Source organism: Peromyscus maniculatus, chromosome 11, assembly GCF_049852395.1.
Source record: "Peromyscus maniculatus bairdii isolate BWxNUB_F1_BW_parent chromosome 11, HU_Pman_BW_mat_3.1, whole genome shotgun sequence".
In the NCBI taxonomy this organism is placed as follows: domain Eukaryota; kingdom Metazoa; phylum Chordata; class Mammalia; order Rodentia; family Cricetidae; genus Peromyscus; species Peromyscus maniculatus.
Genome location: NC_134862.1, coordinates 74,561,225 through 74,587,231, shown reverse-complemented (window position 1 = coordinate 74,587,231; position 26,007 = coordinate 74,561,225). Strand labels below are relative to the sequence as shown.

The window sequence follows — 26,007 nt, the reverse complement described above, 5'->3', positions numbered from 1 at the left end:
TCTTGAGTGGTAAGACTATAGGCGTGTGCCACCACCTCTAGTCTACTTTACTCTTATAAGACCCTACTATATAGATATCATGATCATCTCAAATTCTCTTAAATGGTTAGTGAGTGAGCAAAAGTTTGTATTCTGGTCAGCCTGATAACAACTTCAAAGCATGATGGTAGGACCAAGCTAGCATGTTCTAGGAGTGAGGAACCAGATTTCAACTGCTGTAGCATCAGGAGCATCTCAGCCTCCTGCGAGTTGGGATTACAAGCATACACCCGTGTGGGAGACCTGCTCCCATTTTTACCCCAGGGTAGTCTTGAGGAGGGAGAAGTGAGAAATATTTAGATAGAAATATAGAGGGGAGAGAGAGCTAGAAACACAGGATAGCTCGGGAGGGCCTGAATCCCTATTCACTGGCCCCTTCTGCCTCTTCTAAAGGGTTATTTATAGGCCTGTCAAGGGGTAGAGCAAAGACTGCCCCCTAGCTCAGCCAGGTGTAGACCCTTCCAGTCACCTGGTAACCATGCACATGGTCAAGCAACCTTCTAATACAGCCCTGCTGGGTAAAGCAAGCTCAGATCTCACTAGGAAACCTTTGTGGGTCTCCACACACCTGGTTCCAGGTACTTACCTATCTTGACCCGGATATCCAGGCCTTCTTCAACCTCCTTGGCCTCGAACAAGCCATGGATCTCCAGGCTGCACTTTATCACCACTGTGATGATGTTTTTCAGCTGCTTCCGTTCCACTTTCCACAGGGCCAGCAGTGCGTCACCTTGGAGAGAGACACTCTAGGGGCTATAGTCCTACCCTGGAGGTCAGTGCATTTTGCATGAACATTACACAAGCTTCAAACATTTTTCAACCCATTCCCTGGCCATGGCTCCCTGAGGTACCTTCCTTTTTAACAGGGCAGGCACCTCAGTTCTTCCTTCTTACCCTTCCCGTCTCAGTCGGCTTCCATACCTGCAAATTTTAGGATGTCTCCTCCGAAAATCAGCACTTCTAAAAAAAAAAGAAAAGACAGAAAGAGACGTCAAACTGATTCTTTAGTATTATTCATTAGTGAAGTAGAAGTGGTTTTGTGTGAGCATGGTTGCACATGCCTGTCGTCCTAGCACTTGGGAGGCTGAGGCAGAAGGATACCGTGAGTTTGAGCTCAGATGGGGCAATATAGCTAGACCTTAGACCCTGCCTCAGAGGCAGCTAGCTAGCTAGAAGAGAAGTAGAAACGGGGTAGTGAGAAGCAGTTCAGAGAATACACTTCGGTCAAACACGACGTCTCACGACTTCCATGCAGGCCTGCCTCCTCAGCTGTAAGACAGTGAGCCCCGCAACCAACCTGTGTCTGTGCTCTAGAAAACCAAAACCAAAACCAGGAACAGGAGGGCAGAGCTCCCCACAAGACCTAAGAATATTTGCCCTCCTCCCAGTGTAGAAGACTACTGCCAGCCAGCCTCTACGGGAGCACACGCCGGTCCGAAAAGGACGAGACTCCACGAGAACAGGAGAGTAAGGAAATGGCTCTATTGGTTGCCGTTTGTTTTAGCAACTTAGACTATGAATATAAGTGGAGATTTGTGTTTGCTGGTTTGGTCTTAGTGTTGGGGAGGAACACGGCATGTTAGGCAAGATAGGCTTTAAAGGACCCCCCCCCCCTCCAACACACACACACTCACACACCTGCCCCTGTACAGGTCTTAGTTTGAACAATATTCCACAAAATTCTGAGTGCCTGCTGTGTCAAGTGGGATGCAAAGACAAATTAGAGGCCCTTTCTGTGATTTGTTTTCGAATTTTGGTGTGTGTGTGTGTGTGTGTGTGTGCATTCATGTGAGTACCTACAGAGGCCAGCAGAAATCACTGGATCCCCTGGAATTGGAGTTGTGAGCGGTTGTGAGCTGCCCAATGTGGGTGCTGGGAATTGAATCTTCTATAAGAGCAGCAAGCACTTGTAACAGCTAAGCCCTCCCCAGTCCTGCATTTTATTTGTGATTGGGTCTCACTGTGCAACACAGACTCTCCGTAACCTCACTATGTAACCTAGACTGGATTGGTACACATAACCATTCTCCAGACTCGGCCTCCCAAGTGCTAGGATTACAGATGTGAGCCACCACTGGATCTCCTCTCTCTCCTCTCAGGGCCTCAAGCATGTGTTCATGCTAGGAAAGCACTCTACCAGTAAGTTGTTGGGGGTTTTGAGGCAAGTCTCATAACAGACTAGCTGGAAATCACTATTTTCTCAGGTAGCCTCACATTTATGTTCCTTCCACCTCGGTTTCCTAAGTCTTGGAGTTACAGGTTTTGTTTCTACTTTTAGGGAGCATTAGCCTGAGGCTATAGAGATGTCTCAGTGGTTAAGAGCTCTGGCTGCTTTTCCAGAGGACCAGGTTTGATTCCCACGTGGCAGCTCACAAGCATCTGTAACTCTAGTTCCAGGGAATCTGACACCTTCTTTAGGCCTCTGCAGGTACCAGGCATGCATATGGCTCACAGATGCAGACACAGCATCCAAACACAAAATAATAACTTTTAAAAAGAACATTAGCCTAGATATAGTGGCTCATTCCTATAATCTCAGTATTGGGAGGCTGAGGCAAGAGGATTGACTGCCTTGAGTTCAAGGTCTTATCTATATAAAAAGTCCCAGGCCAGCCTTGGCTATAGACTCGGGTCTTTAACATAAAACATACTTTCTCTCATGTAGTCTTATTAGTGAGGCTGATTGCATTCATTTAGTTGTATTACAGCATATTAAAAGTACTGATGACTGCCCTGGTTTGTCTCTTCTTGCTGTGATAAACACCCTGACCAAAAGGCCTGTGGGAGGAAAGGGTTTATTTTAGTTTCTACCTTATAGTTCATCATGAAGGAAAGTCAGGGAAGAGCTCAAGCAGGAACATGGAGGCAGGAATTGAAATGGAGACCTTGGAGGAGGCCTGCTTATTGGCTTGTTCCCATGGCTCACCCAGGTTCCCTTTTTTTTTTTAAATGCAACCCAAGACCACCAGCTCAGGGGCAGCAGCACCCACAGTGGGCAGGGAACTCCCACATCGATGATCAATCAAGAAAATGTCCCACAGACTCGTCAACAGGTCAATCTGAGGGAGGCATTTTTCTCAATCGAAGTTACTTCTCCCCTGTTGTCTCCAGCTTGTGTCAAGTTGACAAGACAAGACCAAACACCACTAACCAGGAGGATGGCATATATATTTCCTGGACACAGATATGCAGAACTCTAAGTCCCTGTACTCTACGATTCAAATACCGGCAAAGCAACGATTTGCAATACTCCCCAGCGAAGCCCGCGGCGAGAACACGTACTCTCCACTATTGCACTTATGTAGTAGTTAAGGATCTCCACCAGCTGCTCGGCCCCTCGGTCCATGTACATGGCTGTGCTGAACTTCTCAGTCATGGCAGTAAAACCTGTAAGAAACTGCAGTCGGCTTCCTGGGAGTCCAGCAGAGCCAGCAGAGGGCTCCACTGGCCCGAAAGGGGCCCCACTACAAGTGGCTGCGCTTCAGATGACCTTTGGGTGTCTGGTCAGGCATTAGCCATGCTGCACTCAATAGGCTTGCGATCAGGAGAAGTCATCTTTTCTTTCTAGGTTCCTATTGTATAAGAGTCATAACGGCATCTTGTTGGAAATACAAGATTTTGTTCCATGGTTTAGAGGCCACACATTTTTCAAATTCTGAAGAGCCATGTTTTAGTATGAGGATGTGAAACATAGTAGATCATTTCCTGAATTTGTCAGTTTGTCACGGATGTGTGTGGGACTCGGGGGACACGAGGCTGTGGAGTTGCGGCAGGGACTCTGGAGTCAGACGTCCCAGATGGGGAACTTGAATGTCTTAAAGACATGCCTGTGACTGAAAGCTGGGGGAAGGGAAGATGAGAGACACCTGGGGTCAGGGGTCATCCTCTTTCCCGTAGTGCACAGTGAGACTAGCTGCTGTAACAGCCTAGGGGGTTGAAAATGGTGTCCCCCACTGCAATCACAACATGCATGTGACTTCTGATGCGAGCATCCCTTTTGCACTTACCTGAAATATCAACAAACATCAGAACTCCATCAAAACATTTCACTGACGGCCGCTCTGGAGAGAAATCTCCATAGACAATGAGGTCTGGTAGGTGAGCTGCTATTTTGACGATGGCCCGGTCTTGTAACTCTGCCCTTCGAGCATTCATGGTCGGGGATAATGGTCAGGAATTTTCAGCGCCAGGAAGCTGTCCCCAAGTAAGTCTTCTAGAAACAAAAGTTGGAAGAGGAGGAAATCTAATGTGCACTTCATTCTCTTTCCTATTTCTTCCTCTCCAGTGGCTTTTGTTCCACGCTGTGGATGATTTACTTAAATGACTGAGTCACGGCAATGCCAGAGGCGGGGACACTCCCCCGAGGATCACTTCTCTCTCTCTTCCCCACCCCTTTCTTTTTGGGAGACGAGGTCTCACTACATGGACCTCACTGGCCAGCGACTCACTATGAAGACCAGGCTGGTCTCTAACTTGTAGAGATCTGCTTGCCTCTGCCTGGAGGATCACTTTTTTATACAGAAGGAAAACCACCACAGACTAGACTTCCAACCCAACCCTGAACAGCTATTACAAAAACGAGCGCGCTCTGGAGGGCAGTAATGGGCCCATCCAGTTCCATGAAGGGGTAAGCTCCACTGGTGTACGTGTACCAGGCTTTTTCCTTTTTTTGGGGGGGGGGGCGGGGGGGGGGACACCAACCAGCTCCCAAATCATGACCCAGAGACTTATCAGTTTTGAATGCTTGGCCTAGCTTAGGCACATTTCTGGCTAGCTCTTTTAACTTAAATTAACCCGTTTGTTTCTCTTTATCTACCCTTTGCCTCCGGGTTTATTACCTCTCTTCTCTTTATCTTACTTTCGCTGCTTCTCTATGTCTGTCTGGCTGGCTGTCTGGCTTCTAGCCCCGGGCATGTCCCTCGTTCTCTCCTCCTTTTTCTCTTGTTCTTCCTTTTCCAGTCTAGAGCTTCTCCTCCTATTTAATCTCTCTGCCGGCCAGCCCCGCCCATCCATTCTCCTGCCTAGCTATTGGCCGTTCGGCTCTTTGTTAGACCAATCAGGTGCCTTAGGCAGGCAAGGTGAAACAAATGCAACACATCTATACATCGTTAAACAGATGCAGCAAACACAAAAGTAACACACACCTTTACACAGTTAAAGGAACATTCTGCAGGATAAACAAATGTAACTCATCTTTGCCCAGTTAAATAATATTTGACAACAGTGTCGGGGGACAGTAGCACTGTTCAGTCTAGGCAGACTCCATTTCCCTTTGTCTCCTTATCCTCCGTCCTCTTTTGGCCTGTTACCTTTTCTCCTCTATAAAAATTCAACACAGGTGTGCGTTTTTTGTGGATGCATCCTTACCTGTGGGTATTAGGTTATTATCTGTAGGCAAGAGGTGAAGTGAATTAAGGTATGGTAAACGGAGAGTGGGAGAACTCAGAAGGGTGGGTGTGGGCATGCAAGTGACAGTTGGAAGACTGAAGGCCTGTAAGTGGGAGGACATGTCGACATTCCCTTTTACTGCTAGTTGGTTCTAAGAAAGTTAGTATTGACTAAGACCTTCCTTTAGGTGTGGACATCAAATGCTCAAGTGAGGTTAAAAGAAAAAATCTCTGGCTGAGTGTGGTGGACTGTGCCTGTCATCCCAGCACTTGTGCTAGTAGTGACTGAGGCAGGAGGATCATCATGAGTTTCCCAACAGCCTGGGCTACAGAGTGAGACCCTGTCTCAAAAAAAAAAAAAAAAAAAGAAGCAAACAGAGTCCCCATCTCCAGCAAGAACCCCTTGGGAACCCACCTGCCACACAGGGCAGGGAAGCAGGTAGGCTAACTTCGAATCTTCACCTCTTGCTCCTCTCCTCCAAATCTAAGACCTCAGTCTCACCCCTGCCCCTCCCCCTGGGCACTAGACCACCTGCTTTGGTCTCCCCTCCCTCTCTGCCCCCATCTCCAGTGGATCACATGGATTTTCTCCTGTAACCTTCCTTCCCCCAACTTATCCCCTACCCCAGACCCCATCTCCGGAAGGATTGATTCCCTAGGAACTCTCAGGTGAAGCCTGCCAGAGAAGCAGTCAGGCCAATGAAGCAGGTAGGCACGTTTCAGACCTTCACATTCCCCCCTTTTCTCCAAATCCAATCCCCCAGTCTCATCACCAGCTCTTCAACAGACCACCTGCTGTGGCCTCTCCTCACTCTCTGCCCCCATTCCCAGGGGACTAAGCAGATCCTCCTAGAACACCCTGTTTCCCTCCTTTCTATGGACCCCCCAGCCACTCTAGCCCATCCTCATTCCTAAGTAACGGCTTCCAATACCTAGAAACACAATGTACCGGGGACCCCCAGTGACTACACCTATCAGGACCCCAGAAGACTTTTCTACCAGGCAATACACATCTACCACACTCTCCTAAGAACCAGAGAAGGAAACAGAAACCGAGGGACAAAACACCTACTCAAAAAAGACCAGACCAGATATCAGCACCTAGAATTACAATCTTCCTAGTCTCAGATGCCTAGACACCAGCCCCAAAACACAGTAACAGTTAGGACAATATGTCTCCGCTAGAATGGAGCAGCCCTACCACAGAGGCCTTGAATATTCCAACATAGCAGAAAGCACGAGAAAAAGACCTTAAAACAGTCTTTATGAATATGATAGAGGTCCTTAAAGAGAAAATAAATAAATCCATGAAATAAATCTGTGAAAACACAAACAAGCAGTAGAAGGAAATGAATAAAGAGTTCAAGACCTGAAAGTGGAAACAGAATCAATAAAGAAAATCCAAACTGAGAGAAATCTGGGAATAAGAAACTTGAACAGGAAGGCCTCTATAGTAATAATGAGTCCCCCAATATATTGTGCACCCTAATAAACTTATCTGGGGTCAGAAAACAGAACAGCCACTAGATAGACATAGAGGCCAAGAAAATGGTGGCGCACACACCTTTAATCCTATTACTCGGGAGGCAGAGATCCATTTGGATCTCTGTGAATTCAAGGCCATACTAGAAACAACCAGGTATGATAACACATCTTTAATCTCAGGAAGTGATGGTAGGAAGCAGAACGGTATATAAGGCATGAAGACCAGGAACTAGAGGCTTTTAAGTTTTTAGGCTTTTTAGCAGCAGTTCAGCTGAGATCCATTCAGATGAGGACTCAGAGGCTTCCAGTTTGAGGAAACAGGATCGGCTGAGAAGTTGTCGAGGTGAGGTTGGCTGTAGCTTGTTCTGCTTCTCTGATCTTTCAGAATTCACCCCAATTGAGCACTGAGTTGGGTTTTCTTTTTTTTTTTTTTAAGGTTTGTTTATTTATTATGCATACAGAAGAGAGTGCCAGATATCATTACAGATGGTTACAGATCTCATTACAGATGGTTATGAGCCACCATGTGGGTGCTTGGAATTGAACTCAGGACCTCTGGAAGAGCAGTCAGTGCTCTTAACCTCTGAGCCCTCTCTCCAGCCCGGGTTTTCTTAATCATTATTAATAAGACCATTTAAGATTCATGCTACAGGCCTCACTAACTGAATACAATAGATGGAATAGAGAATCTCAGGCACTGAATACAAGATAGAAGGAATGGATACCTCATTCAAAGAAAATGTTAAATCTAACAAACTCTAGGCACAAAATATCCAGGGAATCTGCAGCACTGTGAAAAGGCCAAACCTTTGAATAACTGGAATAGAGGAAGGAGAAGAAACTGAGGTCAAAGGCACAGGAAATATTTTCAACGAAATAATAGAAGAAAAATTCCCTAACCTAAAGAAGGAGGTGCCTATCAAGGTACAAGAAGCATACAGAACACCAAATAGACTGGACCACAAAAGATATTCTACTTGGCACATAATAATCAAAGTATTACATGAACAGAACAAAGAACAGATATTAAAGGCTTCAAGGAAGAAAGACCAGGTAACATATAAACACATAAAACTTTTAGAATAACACTGGTTGGTCTAATGATTAATCGATGCTCTAAAAGCCAGAAGGGCCTGGACAGATGTGTTGAGACTCTAAGAGATCCAAGATGCCAGCCCAGACTACTCAGCAAAACTTTCAGTCACCATATGTAGCAGGAATCTTAGAAGGTCTTATTAATAAAAACAAACCTGGAGCCAGGTATTGGGGTGAATGCTGGAAGGTCAGAGAAGCAAAACAAGCCACAGACAACCTCATCTTGCTAGTTTCTCAGCTGATCCTATTTCCTCAGACTGGATACCTCTGAGTCCTCATCTAGAATGGCTCTCAGCTGAACTGTGCTGCTCCAAAGCCTGAAAGCTTAACCAGCCAAATGCTTAACCAGGCCAAATGCTTTTAGTTCCTGGTCTTCACGCCTTATATACCTTTCTGTTTTCTGCCTCACTCCCTGGGATTAAAGGTGTGCGTGAGTCACCATGCTTAGCTGTATCCTTGAACACATGGATTTCTGCCTCTAGAATGCTAGGATTAAAGGCGTGTGCTACCACTGCCTATCCTTTATGTTTAATATTGTGGCTGTTCTGTCTCTGACTCCAGATAAGTTTATTAGGATACACAATATTTTGGGGAACACAAATACCACCACAACCATAGATGGAAAAAGAAACACATTCCACAATAAAACTAAATTTAAGCAGTATCTATCCACAAATTCAGCCTTCAGAAGACACTAGAAGGAAAATTTCAACCTGAAGAAGCTAATCACACCCAAGAAAACACAAGGAATAAAAATTCTGCACCAGCAAACCAAAGGGTGCGGGGGGGGGGGGGGGTGCACATAAGAACAAAATAACAAGAATCAACAAATCAACAAACACTGCTCATTGAGATCCCCAAGCATCAATGATCTTAGTTCCCCAATAAAAAGACATAGACCAACAGAATGGATGTGAAAAACACACCTTACCAGGCAGTGGTGGTACACCCCTTAAATCCCAGCACCTGGGAAGCAGAGGTAAAGGTAAGCAGATCTCTGTGAGTTCAAGGTCATTCTGGTCTACAGAAAGAGTTCCAGAACACCCAGGACTACACAGAGAGACCCTGTCTCGAACCTCCCCACACTCCTCCCTCCCCCCCCCCCAAAAAAAAGGAAAAAAGAAACACCTTAACATCGGGATAGAAATCACCTCAGGGTAAAAGGATGGAACTGGTCAAACTGGATGTCGACATGTAGAAGAATGTAAACAGATCCATATTTCTCACCATGCACAAAACACAACTCCAGATGTGTCAAAGAATCAACGTAAGACCAGATACACTCAATCTGATAGAAGAGAAACTAGGGAATAGCCTTGAACTCATTGGCACAGGAAAAGACTTTTTAAACAGAACACTGTTAACACAGACACTAAAATCAATAATAAATAGACCTCATGAAACTGAAAAGGTTCTGCATGTCGAAGGACAGCATTATTTGCACAAAGCAGCAGCCTACAGAATGGGGAAAGATTTTACTGACTACACATTCAATAAAGGGCTAATATCCAAAATATACAATTTAAAAAAAAATTGGATATCAAGAAAACAACCCAATTTAAAAAAATGGGCTACCGATCTAAACTAAATTCTCAAAAAAGGAAACTCAAATGGCCGAGAAGCACCTAAAGAAATCCTTAGCCATCAGAGAAATGCAAATCAAAACTACATTGAGATTTCATCTTACACCAGTCAGAAGGGCCAAGATCAATGGAATAAATGACAGCTCATGCTAGTGAGGATATGGAGTAAGGGGAACACTCATCCACTGCTGGTGGCAGTGCACATTTATATACAGCCACTATGGAAATAGTAGGTTAGTCCACATGCCCAACAGTAGATGGGCAACAGAAAATGAAATCAAGAGCATCTTTGGAGGTTCCTTGTCTCATAATGCCATGTCAGGGTTTTTATTTTGTTTTGCTTTAATTTAAATTTCTTATTTTTATTTTTACTCTTATTTTATTCTATTTATTCTTTTATTTGGTTTTCCAAGATAGGATTTCTCTGTGTAGTCTGCCTGTCCTGGAACTTACTCTATAGACCAGGCTGGCCATGTACTCAGAGATCCACCAGCCTCTGCTGGGATCAAAGGTGTGTGCCACTACCACCTAGCTATTATATTTTATTATATATTACATTTTATATATAACATGTACTAATATTTATATATGAAATATATACTACAATATACATTTTATTACATATATTATATATATATATTTTTTCTACCCTACAGAAATTGCATATATATTATGGCTTCTGGTTTTGTGTTTTTAATGGGATTCCTAAATATGTCTTTTCATCTTTATTTCTTGTGCTTTTTCTTGGGCTCTTTTCTGTTTTGTTTGTTCCTTCTGTTTGTTTTGTCCTTTTCCAATTCGTTTGTTTTTGTTTTAGATGTCAGTTTCTTTTCTAAGGAGAGACAGAAAGGGGGTGGATCAGGATGGGAGGGGAGGCAGGTATGCCAGGAAGTGGGAGGAGGGGGGGGAGAGGAAACCATAACTAGAATATATTATGTGTGTTTTTGTGTGTGTGTGTGGGGTCTATTTCAATCAAAGAAAAACAAATAACAACAATAAAACCCCAACAACACAAAAACTCACAAACTCAAAGAAAAACAAAACAAAAAGAAGAAAGAAATACAAAAAGGGAAAGGAAATCCCCTCTGCTGGTCTGGGCAGTGCTGGCCTCTCAGAGTCTTCGGAACAAGCCTCATTCCTGGAATAGGTGGCACAGGACAGACTAGGAAACAGAACTGCTTTTTTTTGGGTTGGTTCCTGGTCAGCAGGAATGAACTGGGTGGTAATTTCAACCAGAAACTGCCCTACCAGAAAAGTAAAGCAATCACATATGTTTCTTAATATTTTTTAAGAAGTGAGAAAACATTATCCTATTTGACAAACTTTAAAATGTATAGAGACTTCTAAAATGAATATTTCCATGACAGATAATAGAGGTGCTTTAAAAATAAAGCTAACACTCTCTCTCTCTCTCTCTCTCTCTCTCTCTCTATATATATATATATATATATATATATATATATATATATATATATATATATATATATATATTGTAAAAGGACTGAGCAGATGCCATAACAGGCTGCTCAGTCTTCTTTCAGAGATCAGGCCTCAATTTCAGTTTCCTGAGACTGAGCAAGCAGTTTCTGAGAGGGCCATGAACAAAAGACAATTAATCACTGATGCCCCAGCCAGCGGGGACAGGGAGATAGGACACATCAAGCCTGGGCCACTGAGCCAGCCCCTACAGTCAGTACATGCTAGGCCAGCCAGCCTCCACAGCAGCTCAAGGACAAAGCCTGGGACTTGTCCAGGCCTGCCCAAAAGTGGAAAACTGTAACCCCCAATTAACCCTAGCCAATTAAAAGTTACTAACATGATTGCCACTCGCATAAACCAATCCTGAGTCTGTTCCTATGTAGTCTGTAGACCCCAATCCCCACCCCCCCCACACACACACACTTGCTTTACCCCCTATAAAAATCCTTCCCCATTATTACTCAGGGTCTCTCCTGCTTTGCTGCTGCATCAGATGGATGAAGAGGCCCAAGTTAACTCACAACAGTAAAAAAGACTCTTTACTTTTGCATCATATTTGGTCTCTTGGTGGTCTTTAGGGGAATCTGGGTACAACAGTTGGTGGAAGAGGACCATCAGTCTTCAGTCAAGGGTATAAGAGTAGCCACACTCCTCTGCCAGAACCTTCAGATAAACTCTCGAGAAGGCCTTCAAGCATGTGGTATTTGCCTATCATTCCAGCATTTGGGAGGCAGACACAGGAGGATCGGAAGTATCAAGGCAAACTTCAGCTACACTGCAAGTTCAAAGCTAGTCTGAGCTACATGAGACCATGTCTCAAAAACAGTCAATCAATCAATCAATCAATCAATCAAGCAAGCAAGCAAGCAAACCCAACTTTAGCAAATATTGCTAAGGAAAAAATAAGTAAATAAAAAGGAGATCAAGTATCCACTCTTATAAATGCATCAGTTAACTAGTCAGCCCAGACAATGTACATTCACAAATCTAAGAAGTGTCAAATAGTATCAGTAATCTCAACTAGCAGAGAATAAAAAATGGGTGAAAAAAATACAGATGAGCACCTCCTAAATTCCTTTTCTTTCTTTTTTTTTTTTTAAAAAAGACACTTTATTTATTGAAAGGGATGGTGTGAATGCCTACATGATCGATTTGGGAAGAACGTGGAGGTCAGAGGACAGTTTTCAGGAGTCAGTTCCCTAGGACTAGCTGTGTTGGCTCCAGGAATGGAACTCATCTCATAAGTCTCGCTGATAAGAGCCTTTATCTGCAAAGCTGTCTCACTAGCCTGCTAACCTCCCTTTCCCTCGTTAAGTATTTATTTTATTATACATTTGAGTATTTTGCCTACACTGATGTATGTGTCCCACATGCATGCCTGGTGCCCAGGGAGGTCAGAAGAAGGTAGTAGATCCCCTGGTACTGGAGTTACAGATGGTTATGAGTTGTCACATGGGTACTGAGGATCAAATACCAGTTCTCTGAAAGAGCAGCATAGGCTGTTAACTGCTAAGCCATCTGTCTGGCCCCTTGAGAGCTTAAAAAAAATTATTTTGACAGGGTCTCATGTCCCTTGGGACAGTGGTGAGCCACCATGTGGGTGCTGGGAATCAAACCCAGGACCTCTGTAAGAGTAATAAGTGCTTATAACCTCTAAGCCAACTCTCCCTGTTTTTAAAGTTGATCTAAACAATAAGGTATTTATTAGTGTGTACCTCAACACATATTGAGACAGGTCATTTCTCTTTTGGCTGATGTGGAGTGGGGATGATTGTACTATGGAGTCTTAGAGTTTCTATTGCTGTGAAGAGACACCATGACCATGGCAACTCTTATAAAGGAAACATTTAATTGAGGGGGCTCATAATTTCAGAGCTTTAGTCCATTATCATCATGGTAGGGAGCATGGCAGCATGCAGGCAGACATGGTGCTGGAGTAGTAGCTGAGAGTCCTATATCTTATAGCAACAGGAAGTCAACTGAGACACTGGGCAGTTCCTGAACATGGGAAACCTCAAAGCCTGCCCCCACAGTGACACATTTCCTCCAACAAGGCCATACCCACTCCAACAAAGCCACACCTCCTAATAGTGCCACTCCTTATGAGCTTATGGGGGACAATTACATTCAAACTACCACATTCTACTCCCTGGCCCCCATAAGCTTATAACAATATAATAAAGCAAAATGCATTTAGTTCAGTCTCAAAAGTCCCCATAGTCTTGACAACGTTTTAAAGTCTCAAGTCTCTTCTGACATTCATGCAATCTCTTAACTGTAATCACCTGTAAAATTAAAATAAGAAAGCAGATCACATACTTCCAACATACAATGGCACAGGATATAATTACTATTCCAAAACATAGGGAATGGAGCGCAGTGAGGAAATACTGGACCAAAGCAAGACCAAAAACCAGCTGGGCAAACTCTAAACTCTGCATCTCCAGGTCTGATGTCAAAATGCTCTTCAGATCTCCAACTCTATTTAGCTTTGTTGACTGCAACACACTTCTTTCTCTTGAGTTGATTCCACTCCCAGTCAGCAGCTCTCCTCAGCAGGTATCCCATGACTCTGGCATCTCTAACATCTTGGGTTCTCCAAGGCAATCCAGGCTTCACCTTCATAGCTTCATGCAATGGCCTCTCTACTAGGCCTCCATCCAGGGATACTCTTGACACATGCCTGGCCTCAGTGGTTTTCCTTAGGTGTGGAGGAAATTCCATAACCCATTTCTTCTACCCTTAACTCTAAAGCCAGAACCATGTGGCAGAAGCTACTAAGTTCTGCTGCTTACTGGGGCTGGATCATGGCCCCCTGGTTCAATTACATCTTCACTAGCTTTCTGTCCTTCACTGCCTAAGCTTGGCTGTTCTGGAACTTGCTCTATAGACCATGTTGGCCTCAAATTCAAAGATCTGACAGTCTCTGTCTTCTCAGTGCTGTGATTAAAGGTGTGCACTACCACTCCCAGCTCTAAGCTTTTCTTTAGTTCCTTTTCACAAGTTGGAAACTTAGCTGGGTGGGATCTTGCCCTGAGGTCACCACTCCCTTTGTTAAATTTCTTAATCCATTTATTCCCTTGAACACAGAACTTAGCTTCATTCCACTTCCTGATGCTCTTTCTCTCCTCAGAATTTACATTTTGTACTTTATCCTGCTCAGCTTGCTCCTTTTCATTATAAATCTTCATTAGAGTTACCACTAATAACCGCATGACAGATTCTATACTATGCTGTTTTGAGATTTCTTCTGTCAATAGAATTAATCCAAAACTCTTCACATTAGCCTCAGGCAGACTCTTCGGACAATGGCAAAAAGCAGCCACTTTCTTCACCAAAATATCACAAGACCAGTCTCTAGGCCACATTCTAACATCCTTCTCTTCTGAAACCTCTTGATCCCCTCAATTCATCAAATCACAACCAGCACCGCTGTCTTCCATGCTCCTACTAATATAGCCCATTAAATATCACTTAAAGCATTCCACTGCATTCCTAACCCAAATTCCCAAAGTCCATATTACTCCAAATAAAAACATACCAAACACCATGACCAAAAAGCAGGTTGGGGAAGAAAGGGTTTATTTGGCTTATACTTCCAGATTCCAGTCCATCACTGGAGGAAGTCAGAACAAGAAGAACTCAAGCAGAACTGGAACATGGAGGCTGGAACCGATGCAGAAGCCACGGAAGGGAGCTGCCTACTGACTTGCTTCCCATGGATTGCTCAGCCCACCCACTAGCCCAGAGATGGCACCATCCACCATGGACTGGGTCCTCTCCCATTGGTCACTAATTGAGAAAACGCCTTACAGATGGATCTCATGGAGGCATTTCCTCAACTGAGGCTCCTTCCTCTGATGACTCTAGCTTGTGTCAAGTTGGCACACAAAACCAGCCAAGTACACATGGAGAAATGATATCCACAAGGAAAGTCAAGCTAGGCATGGTAACACATATCTATAGTCCCAGGACTTGGGAGGTGAGGGCAGGAGGAGAAAAAGTTCAAGGCCTGCCTGGGCTCTACACTGAGACTCATGTATAACAGGAAAGCTACAATACTGTGTCAGCCTTGATGGTCACCATGTTTGATACTGTGTGAGCGGTGGTTTCAGCAAAAGATGAGCAAAAGGAGTTGAATGGAGGCTGGAGGGGTGACTTAGTTGACTTGAGTGCTTCCTGCTCTTCTGGAGGATCCAAGTTTGTTTGACTATAGCTTCATTGGGTGGTTCATAACTACCTGTAAGTCCAACTCCAAGGGATTCAACACCCTCTTGTCTTCTGAGGGTACCCACGCACATTATGTATACTAACACACACACACACACACACACACACACACACACACACACACACAAATAAATAAATAAATAAAAGTGAACATTTTTTAAAAAAATGGGCCATGTGTGGTAGCACATGCCTTTAATCTCAGCACCCAGAAAGAAAGCAAAGAAGCAAGCAGGCCCCTGTGAGTTCTAGGCCAGCCTGATCTAGGCCAGGCAGGGTTACATAATGAGTCCCTCCCCAGTGGAGATGGGGGGCAGAAAAAGAGGGATTAGGTGAATTCAGAGTTGAGAACAAAAGAAAAAGATAATTTTGTTCTTCCTATTAATAATTTTTTTTTTTTTACTATATTTTGAGATGTCACTACTTTGCACAGGTTTCTCTTGAATTCCCCAGCTCAAGCCACATTCCTGTCTAAGTTTCCTCAACAGCTAAGATATGGGCACATGGCACTGTGTTTGGTTCATTTCATATCAAAAGAATGCTACAGGTTGTAGCTAAAGTTTTCTCCAGTCCTGCTTGGCCCACGGTCAGGACAAATCTCTCTCACCTGCCAGTCCCGCAGCTGCTCCAACACAACCGAGTAAACACACAGAGACTTATATTGCTTACAAACTGTATGGCCATGGCAGGCTTCTTGTTATCTAGTTCTTCTATCTTAAATTAACCCATTTCTATTAATCTATACTTTGCCACGTGCCTTGTGGCTTACCAGTGCTTTACATGTTGGTACTCATGGCGGTGGCTAGCAGCGTCTCCCCTGACTCAGCCTTCCTGTTCTCAGCGTTCTCTTCTCTGCTTGTCCTGCCTATACTTCCTGCCTGGCTATTGGCCAATCAGATTTTATTTATACAGAGCGATATCCACAGCAACAGGTAAAGTACATCTTGACTTTAATAAGACATATCACTATATGTTTTATATTCTTAAGTGTTAAATACAAAATGACAAAATTATGGAAACAAACGATTCTGCAGGTTAACAATTGTAATAATGGCTATTGATTAATGTTGTACTGTCGGTTCAGAGAGATCTCCATGGGTGTCCTGGAGGAGTTTGGCTAAGGATAAAATCAGAAATACAGGCATTGAGGGAATACAGTATGGAGCTTCCTCAAAAAGTTGCAAATACAACTGCCATTATTATCTTGCAGTCCCAATCTTGGGATTCTATCCAAAGGGAAATGAAATTACTATGTTAAAGAGATACCTGCATTCCATACTAACACATATTACTGCAGCACCAATCACAGTTGTCAAGATATAAAATCAACCTATGTGCTCATTAACAGATGAATCAAAGAAAGTGTGGCGTGTATATACAATGCAGTACTATTTGGCTTTTAAAAATAAAAAACATATGGCCACTTGAGACCCCATGGATGATTCTGGAGGACATTATACTAAGTGGAATATGCCAGGCACAGAATGATGAACACTACATGATCTCATTCACATGTAGGATCCCCAAATCCTGAACTTGTAGAGGCAGAGAATGTATTTGTCGTTGTCAAGGCTTGGGACACGGTAGAGGAATAAGAGGTTGGTCATGGTATAAAGTTTTAGCTGGACAATATTGAACAAGCTTTGAAAATCTAATGTACACTGTGGTGACTTGTTGTGGAATACTATTTCAGCTAGGCAAAGATGTGTTACATGTGTTTATGCTGCAGAATATTACTTTAACAATGTGAAGGTGTGTTACATTTGTTTATGCTGCATTTGTTAACAATGTAAAGATGTGTTATTTTTGTTTATGCTGCATTTAAAAAATATTTTATTTATTTTTGTTTAATGTGCATTGGTGTTTTACCTATATGTATGTCTGTGAGGGCGTGTTGGGTCCCCTGGAACTGGAGTTACAGACAGTTGTAAGCTGCCATGTGGGTGCTGGGAATTGAACCTGAGTCTTCTGGAAGAGCAATCAGTGCTCTTAACCACTGAGCTATCTCTCCAGTTCCAGCATTTGTTTAATTATGTAAAGATGTGTTGCATTTGTTTCACCTTTCATGTCTAAGGCACCTGATTGGTCTAATAAAGAGCTGGACACCCAATAACTAGGGAGGAGAGGGGTAGGTGGGGCTGGCAGAGAGAATAAGTAGGAAAAGAAATCTAGGCAGGGAGAAGGAGGAGGAGAGGGGGGCAGGGAGAGGAAGAAAGGGACAGGGAGAGGAAGAAAGGGACAGGCCTGGGGCCAGAAGCCAGGCAGCTGCCAGCCAGCCATGGAGACAGCAGGAAAGTAAGAGATACAGAAAGAAAGGTAAAAAGCCCCAAGGCAAAGTGTAAAGAGAAACAGATTAAAATAAGAGCTAAGATAAAGCCAAGCATTCATAACTAATATTAATAAGTCTCCATGTCACAATTTGGGAGCTTGTTAGTGGCCCAAAAGAAAAAGCCTTCTACAGTGACTATAGGCAGTTATGTATGTAGAACTTTTAAAGTGCTAATATTTTTTCTTTTAGAAGAGAGAGAGAGAGAGAGAGAGAGAGAGAGAGAGAGAGAGAGAGAGAGAGAAAGAGAGAGAGAGAAAGAGAGAGAGAGAGAATCTTGCTATGTGAGGTGATAGGGGTGTTTACTGCCTGATTTAATAATCACAATTTATTGTGAAACGATACCTCCAGCCTTAAACTATCTTATCAGGACTGAGAACAAAGCTTAAAGACTTAGCTTTGATTGTGAGAACCACACACAGACTCCCAGAAGCGCTGAAGTATTTACCTTTAAATGGTACTTGACATTTCTTTCTTGCAGGCAATATTTTTCCTTTGTCTTGTTCATTTAACAATTATAGTAAGTCATGGCAACATACTTCTATCGTCATGTGTCTTCGAGTATATGAATGCTTCTTGTACCCGGATGACCATGTCGTTCCCAAGATTTGGAAAGTTTCTTACTGTTATTTTACTGAAGATCGTTCTGTGCCTCCAGCTCACAGCTCTCCTCCCTCAGGCGTGCCAATGATCTGAATACTTGTTTTTTTAAGGGTATCCCACAGCTTTTGCACTTTTTTTTTTTCTTCAGGCTTTCTCTTTTATTCTTTCTGTCTGACACTAAAGAGTTCCAAAGGTCTGTTTCAAGCTCTGTTACTTTTTCTTCTGCTTCATTTAATGTGGTACCGAGGCTGTCAACTAATGTTTCCATGTGACCTTTAGTTTCTCAGTTCCTCCGTGACCTCTGTCTGGTTTTCTTTCAGATTCTGGTTGCCTTCTTTAATTTACTTAAAAACCGTTTCCCATATTTCTATGTTGAGAATTGTTCATTTTGGGGATGGGTATCTTCTATGAGATCATATGATGGCTTGCTCAGTGACTTTCTCTTGATGATGTGTCTTGTGAGGTATCGGTCCTGGCTATGACTCGGGACAAATTCTCTCCTTTTTGTCATATTCCACCATGTGTTTTCCTCACATGACTTGGTGCCACAGAGCTAGAATTAGAAAACAGAGAACTGCCTGCATACCCCCTTAAAGATGGATTTTTATTTTATGTGTGTGAGTGTTTTGCCTGTGTGTATGTATGAGTATCACGTGCCTGCTGCCTGGTGTCCACAGAGGCCAGAAGAGGGTATCAGATCTGGAATTGTAGCTAATGAGAATTGTGAGTTGTTATGTGGGTGCTGGGGATTGAACTCACCCAGGTCCTCTGTAAGAGCAGCAAGCACTGTTAACTCCTGAACCATCTCTCCAGCCCCTGAGGGCTTTTAAAAAATTCTTTTAACAGGTTCTCATCTAGTCCAGGCTGGCTGCAAACTCATCACCTAGCTGAAGATGACCTTGTCACTTTAAAAAGGATTTTATTCTGTGTGTCTGCGTGTGTGTGCATGTGCCAGTGTGTGTGCACATGTGTATGGTACCCACAAATGACAGAAGAGGACATCTGATCCCTTGGAGCTGGAATTATAAGCAGTTGTGAGCTGCCCAAGGTGCGAGCTGGGATCTGAACTCCAGTCCTCATGATTGAGCAGCTAATGCTCTTAACCACTAAGCCATCTCTCTAGCCCTGACCTTGAACTTGAAAAAAATTAATGTGTGTGTATGATACATGTGTGTGAAGATACATGTGGAGGCAGGAGGACAATCTTTCATGTTATGTCATCCTCAGAAACTCACCCATCTCTATTTTGAGACAGAGTCTCTCATTGGCCAGAAGCTCGCCAATTAGACTCGACACAAGCATGACAATCTGAGTTTGATTCTCAGAGTTCACATGGCAGAGAGAGAACTGACTTCCACAAGTTGTCCTCTGCCATCTACAGGTGGAAAGACACACATACATGCATGCTCTGTCTCTTGCGAGCACACACACACACACACACACACACACACACACACAAAATAAACAAATAAACAACAAATAAATAAGTAAATAAATGCAGAATGAAACACTTTATTGAAAAATAAATGAAAAAATTAAACAGGTTATAAGAGTACAGTTTGTATAACAAGTGAGCAAATCCAGTCAGGTCAAGAAAGGGGGCAGTACCTGAACTCTGCAGGTCTCTCTCATGCCATCTTCTGTTCATTTGTTTATTTTTGAGGAGAGATTTCACTGTATAACACAGGCTGGCCTTGAACTCTTGATCCTCCTGATGGGTTTCCTGTTGTGTGCCACCACACTGGGCTCCTTCTTATGCTATCTCCGCATTGTGCTCTTCTTCTTTTCCTGATTTGTGATAGCATAAATCACCTTTTCTAGTTTTTGAACTTTATGTACAAGATGTATGTCTCTGGTTTCCCTTCTCATTTGTGGTATTAATCCATCTCACTGAACATATATCAATGTTTGTATAGTGCTTTAGTGTTCTGCCATCTGATTTTACCTCAAAGTATTTACCCATTTTACTACTGACATACGAGTTTTTCAGTTTTAAGCATTATATATAATACTTCTAAGAACATTCTTTTCTTCTGAGAGGATTTACTATGTAGTCCAGGCTGGCCTTGAACTCATAGCCCTCCTCAGCTTCCTAAGTGCTGGGATTAAACGGCTGCACCATTGCACCTGACTTCAAAGAACATCCTTGTACATGTTGTTGGGTGAACAGATGTATGCATTCCTTTCAGCACACACTTATGATTGGAATCCCTGGGATGCACATACATTGGACTTTTTTGGCAACAGCTCTTATTTAGTGTTTGTTCATAATCATAAGCTGAACTCTGCAATCTAGATCGCCTTGGAGGAGAATGAAGAACATAGGGAACCCAAAGAAGTATGGTGAGAGCTCAAATCCTGGGGTGCTGGGAGCAGACATGGGGAGCACATGCTCCTGAGCGATGGAAGGCACTGCTAGGAAAGATGCACAGTCGGAGACATTACTAGAGGTGTCCATGGTCAACAATGGTGATCTTCCTGTTGATCTTGGATCCAAAGCTCTCCATGGCTCCTGTGATGCTCATTCGCTTCCTAAAGACCACATGCTTGCCCCCTAACCATCCCATCATGGTGGTGAGATGAAAAACTGGGAACTCTGTTTGTTTGGTTCAATATTTGCCATAAACAAGATACCAGGACTCTTTGCTTCAGGATGAAGTTCCTCAAATTTCTCCCCACTTGCTACCAGTGCCATTATGGTGTGTAAGGTAACCACCCTAGCACATGAATTCTGGAATAATTCTATGAAAAGAGGAACTATTACAACCAAATTATTTCTATCTGAAGCCCAGTGCACAAAAGTTTTCTGCTGTCTTTGGATCATTGTCTGCAAATGGCTAGGTGATGTGACCTAAGAGCTTGCCATCATGGTGTTGAAGAACGTAGTGGAGTTGACCATGACTGCCAGCAAGTGGCTGGAGGAGAGAGCATCTGCAAAGCTTGGATTTAAAAAAAAAATTTAATTTGTGTGTGTGTGTGTGTGTGTGTGTGTGTGTGTGTGTATGTATGTATGTATGTATGTATGTATAAAGACCTGAAGTCTCAGATCCTCCCTGAAGTTAGGTACAGGTCATTGTCAGCCACCTGACATTGGTGCTGGGAACCAAACTCAGGTCCTCTATAGGAACAGCGAGAGCTCTTAACCCCTGAGCCATCTCTTTAGCCCCTCTGAATTTTTATCTGGGCATAGGGTGGTCCCACTTAATGTATTTGGCCTCAAACTTAATATGTTGCCAGGGCTGGCCTTAAAGTTACATACCTCCTATCTCAGCTTCCCAGATATTGGGATTACCACATTTGGCTTACACTCAACTCTTCTAGATTATTTTCTTCTCTCTCTCTCTCTCTCTCTCTCTCTCTCTCTCTCTCTCTCTCTCTCTCTCTCTCTCTCTCCCTCTCTCTCTCTCTCGTAGGCATATGTGTGTACAGGTGCATGTGCCTTTGCGTACCTGAGAAGCCGGAGGGTAATGTTGGGTGTCCTGACAACTCACCTTACTCCTTCGAGGCAGACTGTCCCACTGAACTTTAGCCTGGCACTCACCAAGCCCCAGTGATTTTTCTGTGTCTCTCTGGTGTGGGATAGAGCATGAATAGCTAAGGCTGGCTTTGGCGTGGGTGCTGGAGATTTGAACTCAGGTTCTTATGCTTGTGCAGCAAGTCTTCATGGCTCTGTTATTGTGATCTTTAAATCTTTAAATAGGTTTTCTGTTTCTCTGATGGTACTGATGAGATTGACCACCCTTTCCTGTTTATTGATCATCTAGATGAAGTGTTCAGGTACATACGGGGTACTCAAATCTCACTAGAATATAGGTTTGTCTGCTTACTTTTTCTGGTTTGTTGACTATTGAATATGATGAAGAATAGCAGAGATTAGAAATATTGTTAGAAGATAACATAAGGCTTAAAAATGATAATTGTTTTTTAATATTTCGACTTACATGTAAAAGTAGCAGAACAATTAGGAAACATGGGTCTCTAAACAATGTAATGTGTGCTCCTGCAGTCAATGAAAGGCCTCCCTGCTTCTTCCTTGATGCCTTGATTAGTTCTGCATAAGCAAGACTGAAGATTATGGGAGGCAAGAGGAGAAAAAGGAATGTTGTCCTTTTTTCTTCTTCAGTGGAAAGATCTGCTTTCTCAAGAACTGTGGTTTTAAACAGCATGGTTGGTCTAGACCTGGATGTTCTGATGGACTCCAGAGATGCAGAGATGAGGGAGAACTGAGATAGGCTGAACAACACTTAGAATGACATCATTCTTTCCCCCTCTCTCCTGACCAGCTAACTATTCCAACTTTGTTCTCATTGGCTGTTGCTTGGAAAACTGCTGATTTGGAAAATAAAAATCTAGGAAAGGGATGGAGAGATGGCTCAGTGGTTAAGAGCACTTGCTGAGAAATCATGAAGACCACCGTTCATATCCCAGCACCCACATAATCCAGGAGTCCAGCACACGCCTGTAACCCCAGCTCTAAGTGAGAGGAGATAGGGGGATTGCTGGGGCTTGCTGGCTTCCAATCTAGGTGAGAAAAGATGAACCACAGGTTCAGGGAGAAATCTTGCCTCAAAAGAATAGGCAGAGTGATAGAAGATATGTGATGTTCCCTTCTGGCTTCTGCTCTCATACAGAAAAAAACACGGGGGCTGGAGAGATGGCTCAGAGGTTAAGAATACTGCTTGTTCTTCCAAAGGTCCTGAGTTCAATTCCCAGCAACCACATGATGGCTCACAACCATCTGTAATGAGATCTGGTGCCCTCTTCTGGCTTGCAGTGATACATGCTGTATACATAATAAATAAACAAATCTTTAAAAAAAAAAAAAAAAAAAAAAGAAAAGAAAAAAACACAAGCATGTGTATATAGACTCAAAAATACATGTGTACACACACACACACACACACACACACACACACACGCAAATAAAAAAATCTTTAGAAATGTATAGAATGACCTATAAATTAAAATTTAATTTTATACAAATAAGGAATGATTTGTTTAGTTTTAGTATACTTTGAACATTAATATGAACCCCTGCAACCTTGCTAATATTATATTCTCATATTCACATTATAGACACTTTTGTGTAAGTTTCAGTACTGCATAGGAAGTGCTAGATTTATTTTTGTTTTTCCAGAAGGATCAACTAGGTCCAGTGACTGGCAATTATGGGGAGGCAAAGACAAACAATGTAAAGATGAATATTCCATCTAGGAAGTTTTAGAAGTATTGGATAACTATCTGCCTGTGAGAAGGTACTTAATAGTCTCTCTCTTATTTTTTGAATTTTAAAAAAAGATGTATTTATTTATCATGTACAGTGTTCCACCTGCATGTTTGCCTCCAGGCCAGAAGAGGACACCAGATCTCATTATAGATGATTATGAGCCACCATGTGGTTGCTGGGAACTGAACTCAGGACCTCTGGAAGAGCAGGCAGTGCTCTTAACCTCCCAGCCATCTCTCTAACCCCTGTTTTTTAAATTTTTGAGACCAGAGTTTCTTTATGTAGTTCTGGAACTCACTATGTAGACCAGGCTGCCCTTGAACTCACAGAGTCGCCTGACTCTGTGCTGACATTAAAGGCTTGTACTACCACTCCTGGCCACTTAATGCTCTCTTAAAAGACGTTATTTTTAAGTCTAGAGAATTTTATACAGTGTACTTTTAAAGTTTTTTTTTAACTTAAATTTGTGTGTGTGTGTGTGTGTGTGTGTGTGTGTGTGTGTGTGTGTGTGTGTGTGTCTGTTTATATGCCACATGTATTATGGTTACCATGCAGGCTAGAAGATTGTGTCAGATCCTCTGGAGCTGGAGTTGCAGGCAGCTGGGAACTGAACCTTGGTCATCAAGAAGGGTAGTAAGCATTCTTGTTTTTCTTGTTGTTTTGTTTTTTTGGAGACAGAATTTCTCTGTGTAACAGTCTTAGCTGTCCTGGAACTCAATTTGTAGACCAGGTTGGCCTCAAACTCACAGAGATCTGCCTGCCTCTGCCTCCCAAGTGCTGGGAGTAGAAGCATTCTTAACCACTGAGCCATCTTTCCAGCTACAAAAAAAAAATGTATTTTGACCATATTGACCCAACATTCCAATCTCCTGCACTTAATTTCTTTTTATTTACTAGAAACCTAGACTAAGAGGCTGGGGAGATGGCACAAGCATAGAGACCAGGGTTCAGATCCCTCAAAAAGATAAAAGTGGTGTGAGCACTGGGTATGTGGCGCTTCCTCAAGCTCACTGGCCTGCCAGTCTGCCAAATCAATCATCTTCGTGAGTGATCCTGCCCTGACAATAAACACTGAGACTCATCAAGAAAGGATATTTGGCATCAGCCTCTGGCCTCCACATACATATATCCAAACCAAGTACACTACACCCCCCCCACCCCTCCACTCCCACCCCCCCACCCCCCACATACAAGCATGCTAAGATTCTGTTGTTCTAAATAATGTGGTTTGAGGACTTGGCACAGTTTTCTGTTATAATTACTAAGCAAGAAAAGCAGATACATTTTGAGATTAAAAAGAAGAAAGTGAAAGTGAAACCAGATTTATTGTGTATATGAGACAGGCAGAATGGACTCACGTAGCACAGGTCAGCCTCAGACTTCATCTGTAGTTGAGGCTGGCCTTGATCTCCTCCTCCTCCTGCCTCCACTTCCCAAATGCTAGGGATCACAGGAGGGCGCCAACACGCATGGAAGATAATTTGTTCATAAGCTTAAAAGGCAAGGATATCTAAACTAAATAGCTGGGAGTTTTTCTTAGGAATCTTCCTAAGAATAAAATAGAAACTTTCCATTTCAGAAGCATCTTTCTGCTGTAAGTTCTGCAGCATTAGTAAATGACAGTGGCAGAGATATTCACTTTCCATAGACACACCCACACTGTCATAACAATTTATGAATTTACTGGTTGCCTTGGAACTCACTGTATAGACCAGGCTGGCCTTGAACTCAGAGGTTTACCTGCTTCTTCCTCTCAAGCACTGGGATTTGTGTTGCCAGGCAGTGGTGGTTCCTTTGATCCCAACACTCAGGAGGCAGAGGCAGGTAGATTTCTGAGCTCAAGGCCAGCCTGGTCTGCAGAGCAAGTTCCAGGACGGCCATCATGACACAGAGAAACCCTGTCTCAAAAAACAAAAACAAAAAACCCCAAACAAAGAACCGGACACTTTGGGGATGTTATAACCTACAGAGGAGAGTTGTTTAATCCTATCATTTTGAGTGCTTGTGGACGGTCCTTTGTACACATTGCTTGGCCAGTTCTATCGACGTCAAACACAGTGTAAGTGTAAGCACTGTGGAAACACAACCAGGAATGAGAACCCCTCCCAAACAAAAGAGCAAGTGAGGATGCAAAGATACCACAAGCATTTTTTGGATAAATCAGAATCTACCTTTCACTGTTTTAGGAAAACATAGCAGCACCAAGACATGAAGGTTGCGGAGAAATCGGGATTAGTCACACCCATTGTTTTCCTAATCATCTCTTGTAGGATTTCCTACTAGTTTTTCAGATTAAGCTCAACTTTTCTTTTTTTTTTTTTTTTTTTTTTTTTTGGTTTTTTTCGAGACAGGGTTTCTCTGTGTAGCTGTGCGCCTTTCCTGGAGCTCACTTGGTAGCCCAGGCTGGCCTCGAACTCACAAAGATCCGCCTGTCTCTGCCTCCCGAGTGCTGGGATTAAAGGCGTGCGCCACCACGCCCGGCAAGCTCAACTTTTCATCAACAATGTAGTCATCTTTAAACAGAAAACAGAAAGATCGAAAGGAATGGTGTCATAA

The 26,007-nt window shown here is 43.0% G+C and overlaps 1 protein-coding gene across 4 annotated transcripts in view; it reads right to left on the bottom strand.

Moving 5' to 3' along the window:
• Adcy10 (adenylate cyclase 10) overlaps positions 1-26,007 on the bottom strand; it is a 101,467-nt gene that overhangs the window by 74,839 nt on the left and 621 nt on the right. For 2 of the 4 annotated variants that reach the window (XM_076547897.1, XM_076547899.1), the window contains exons 2-5: positions 4,047-4,252; positions 3,322-3,426; positions 961-999; positions 626-769 (exon numbers count right to left, since the gene is read on the bottom strand). In XM_076547897.1, coding sequence (XP_076404012.1) covers positions 626-769; positions 961-999; positions 3,322-3,426; positions 4,047-4,194 — 436 coding nt within the window. In that variant the 5' untranslated portion in view covers positions 4,195-4,252. The remainder of the gene's footprint in view (positions 1-625; positions 770-960; positions 1,000-3,321; positions 3,427-4,046; positions 4,253-26,007) is intronic. The other 2 variants (XM_076547900.1, XM_076547898.1) reach the window with 1 other exon arrangement.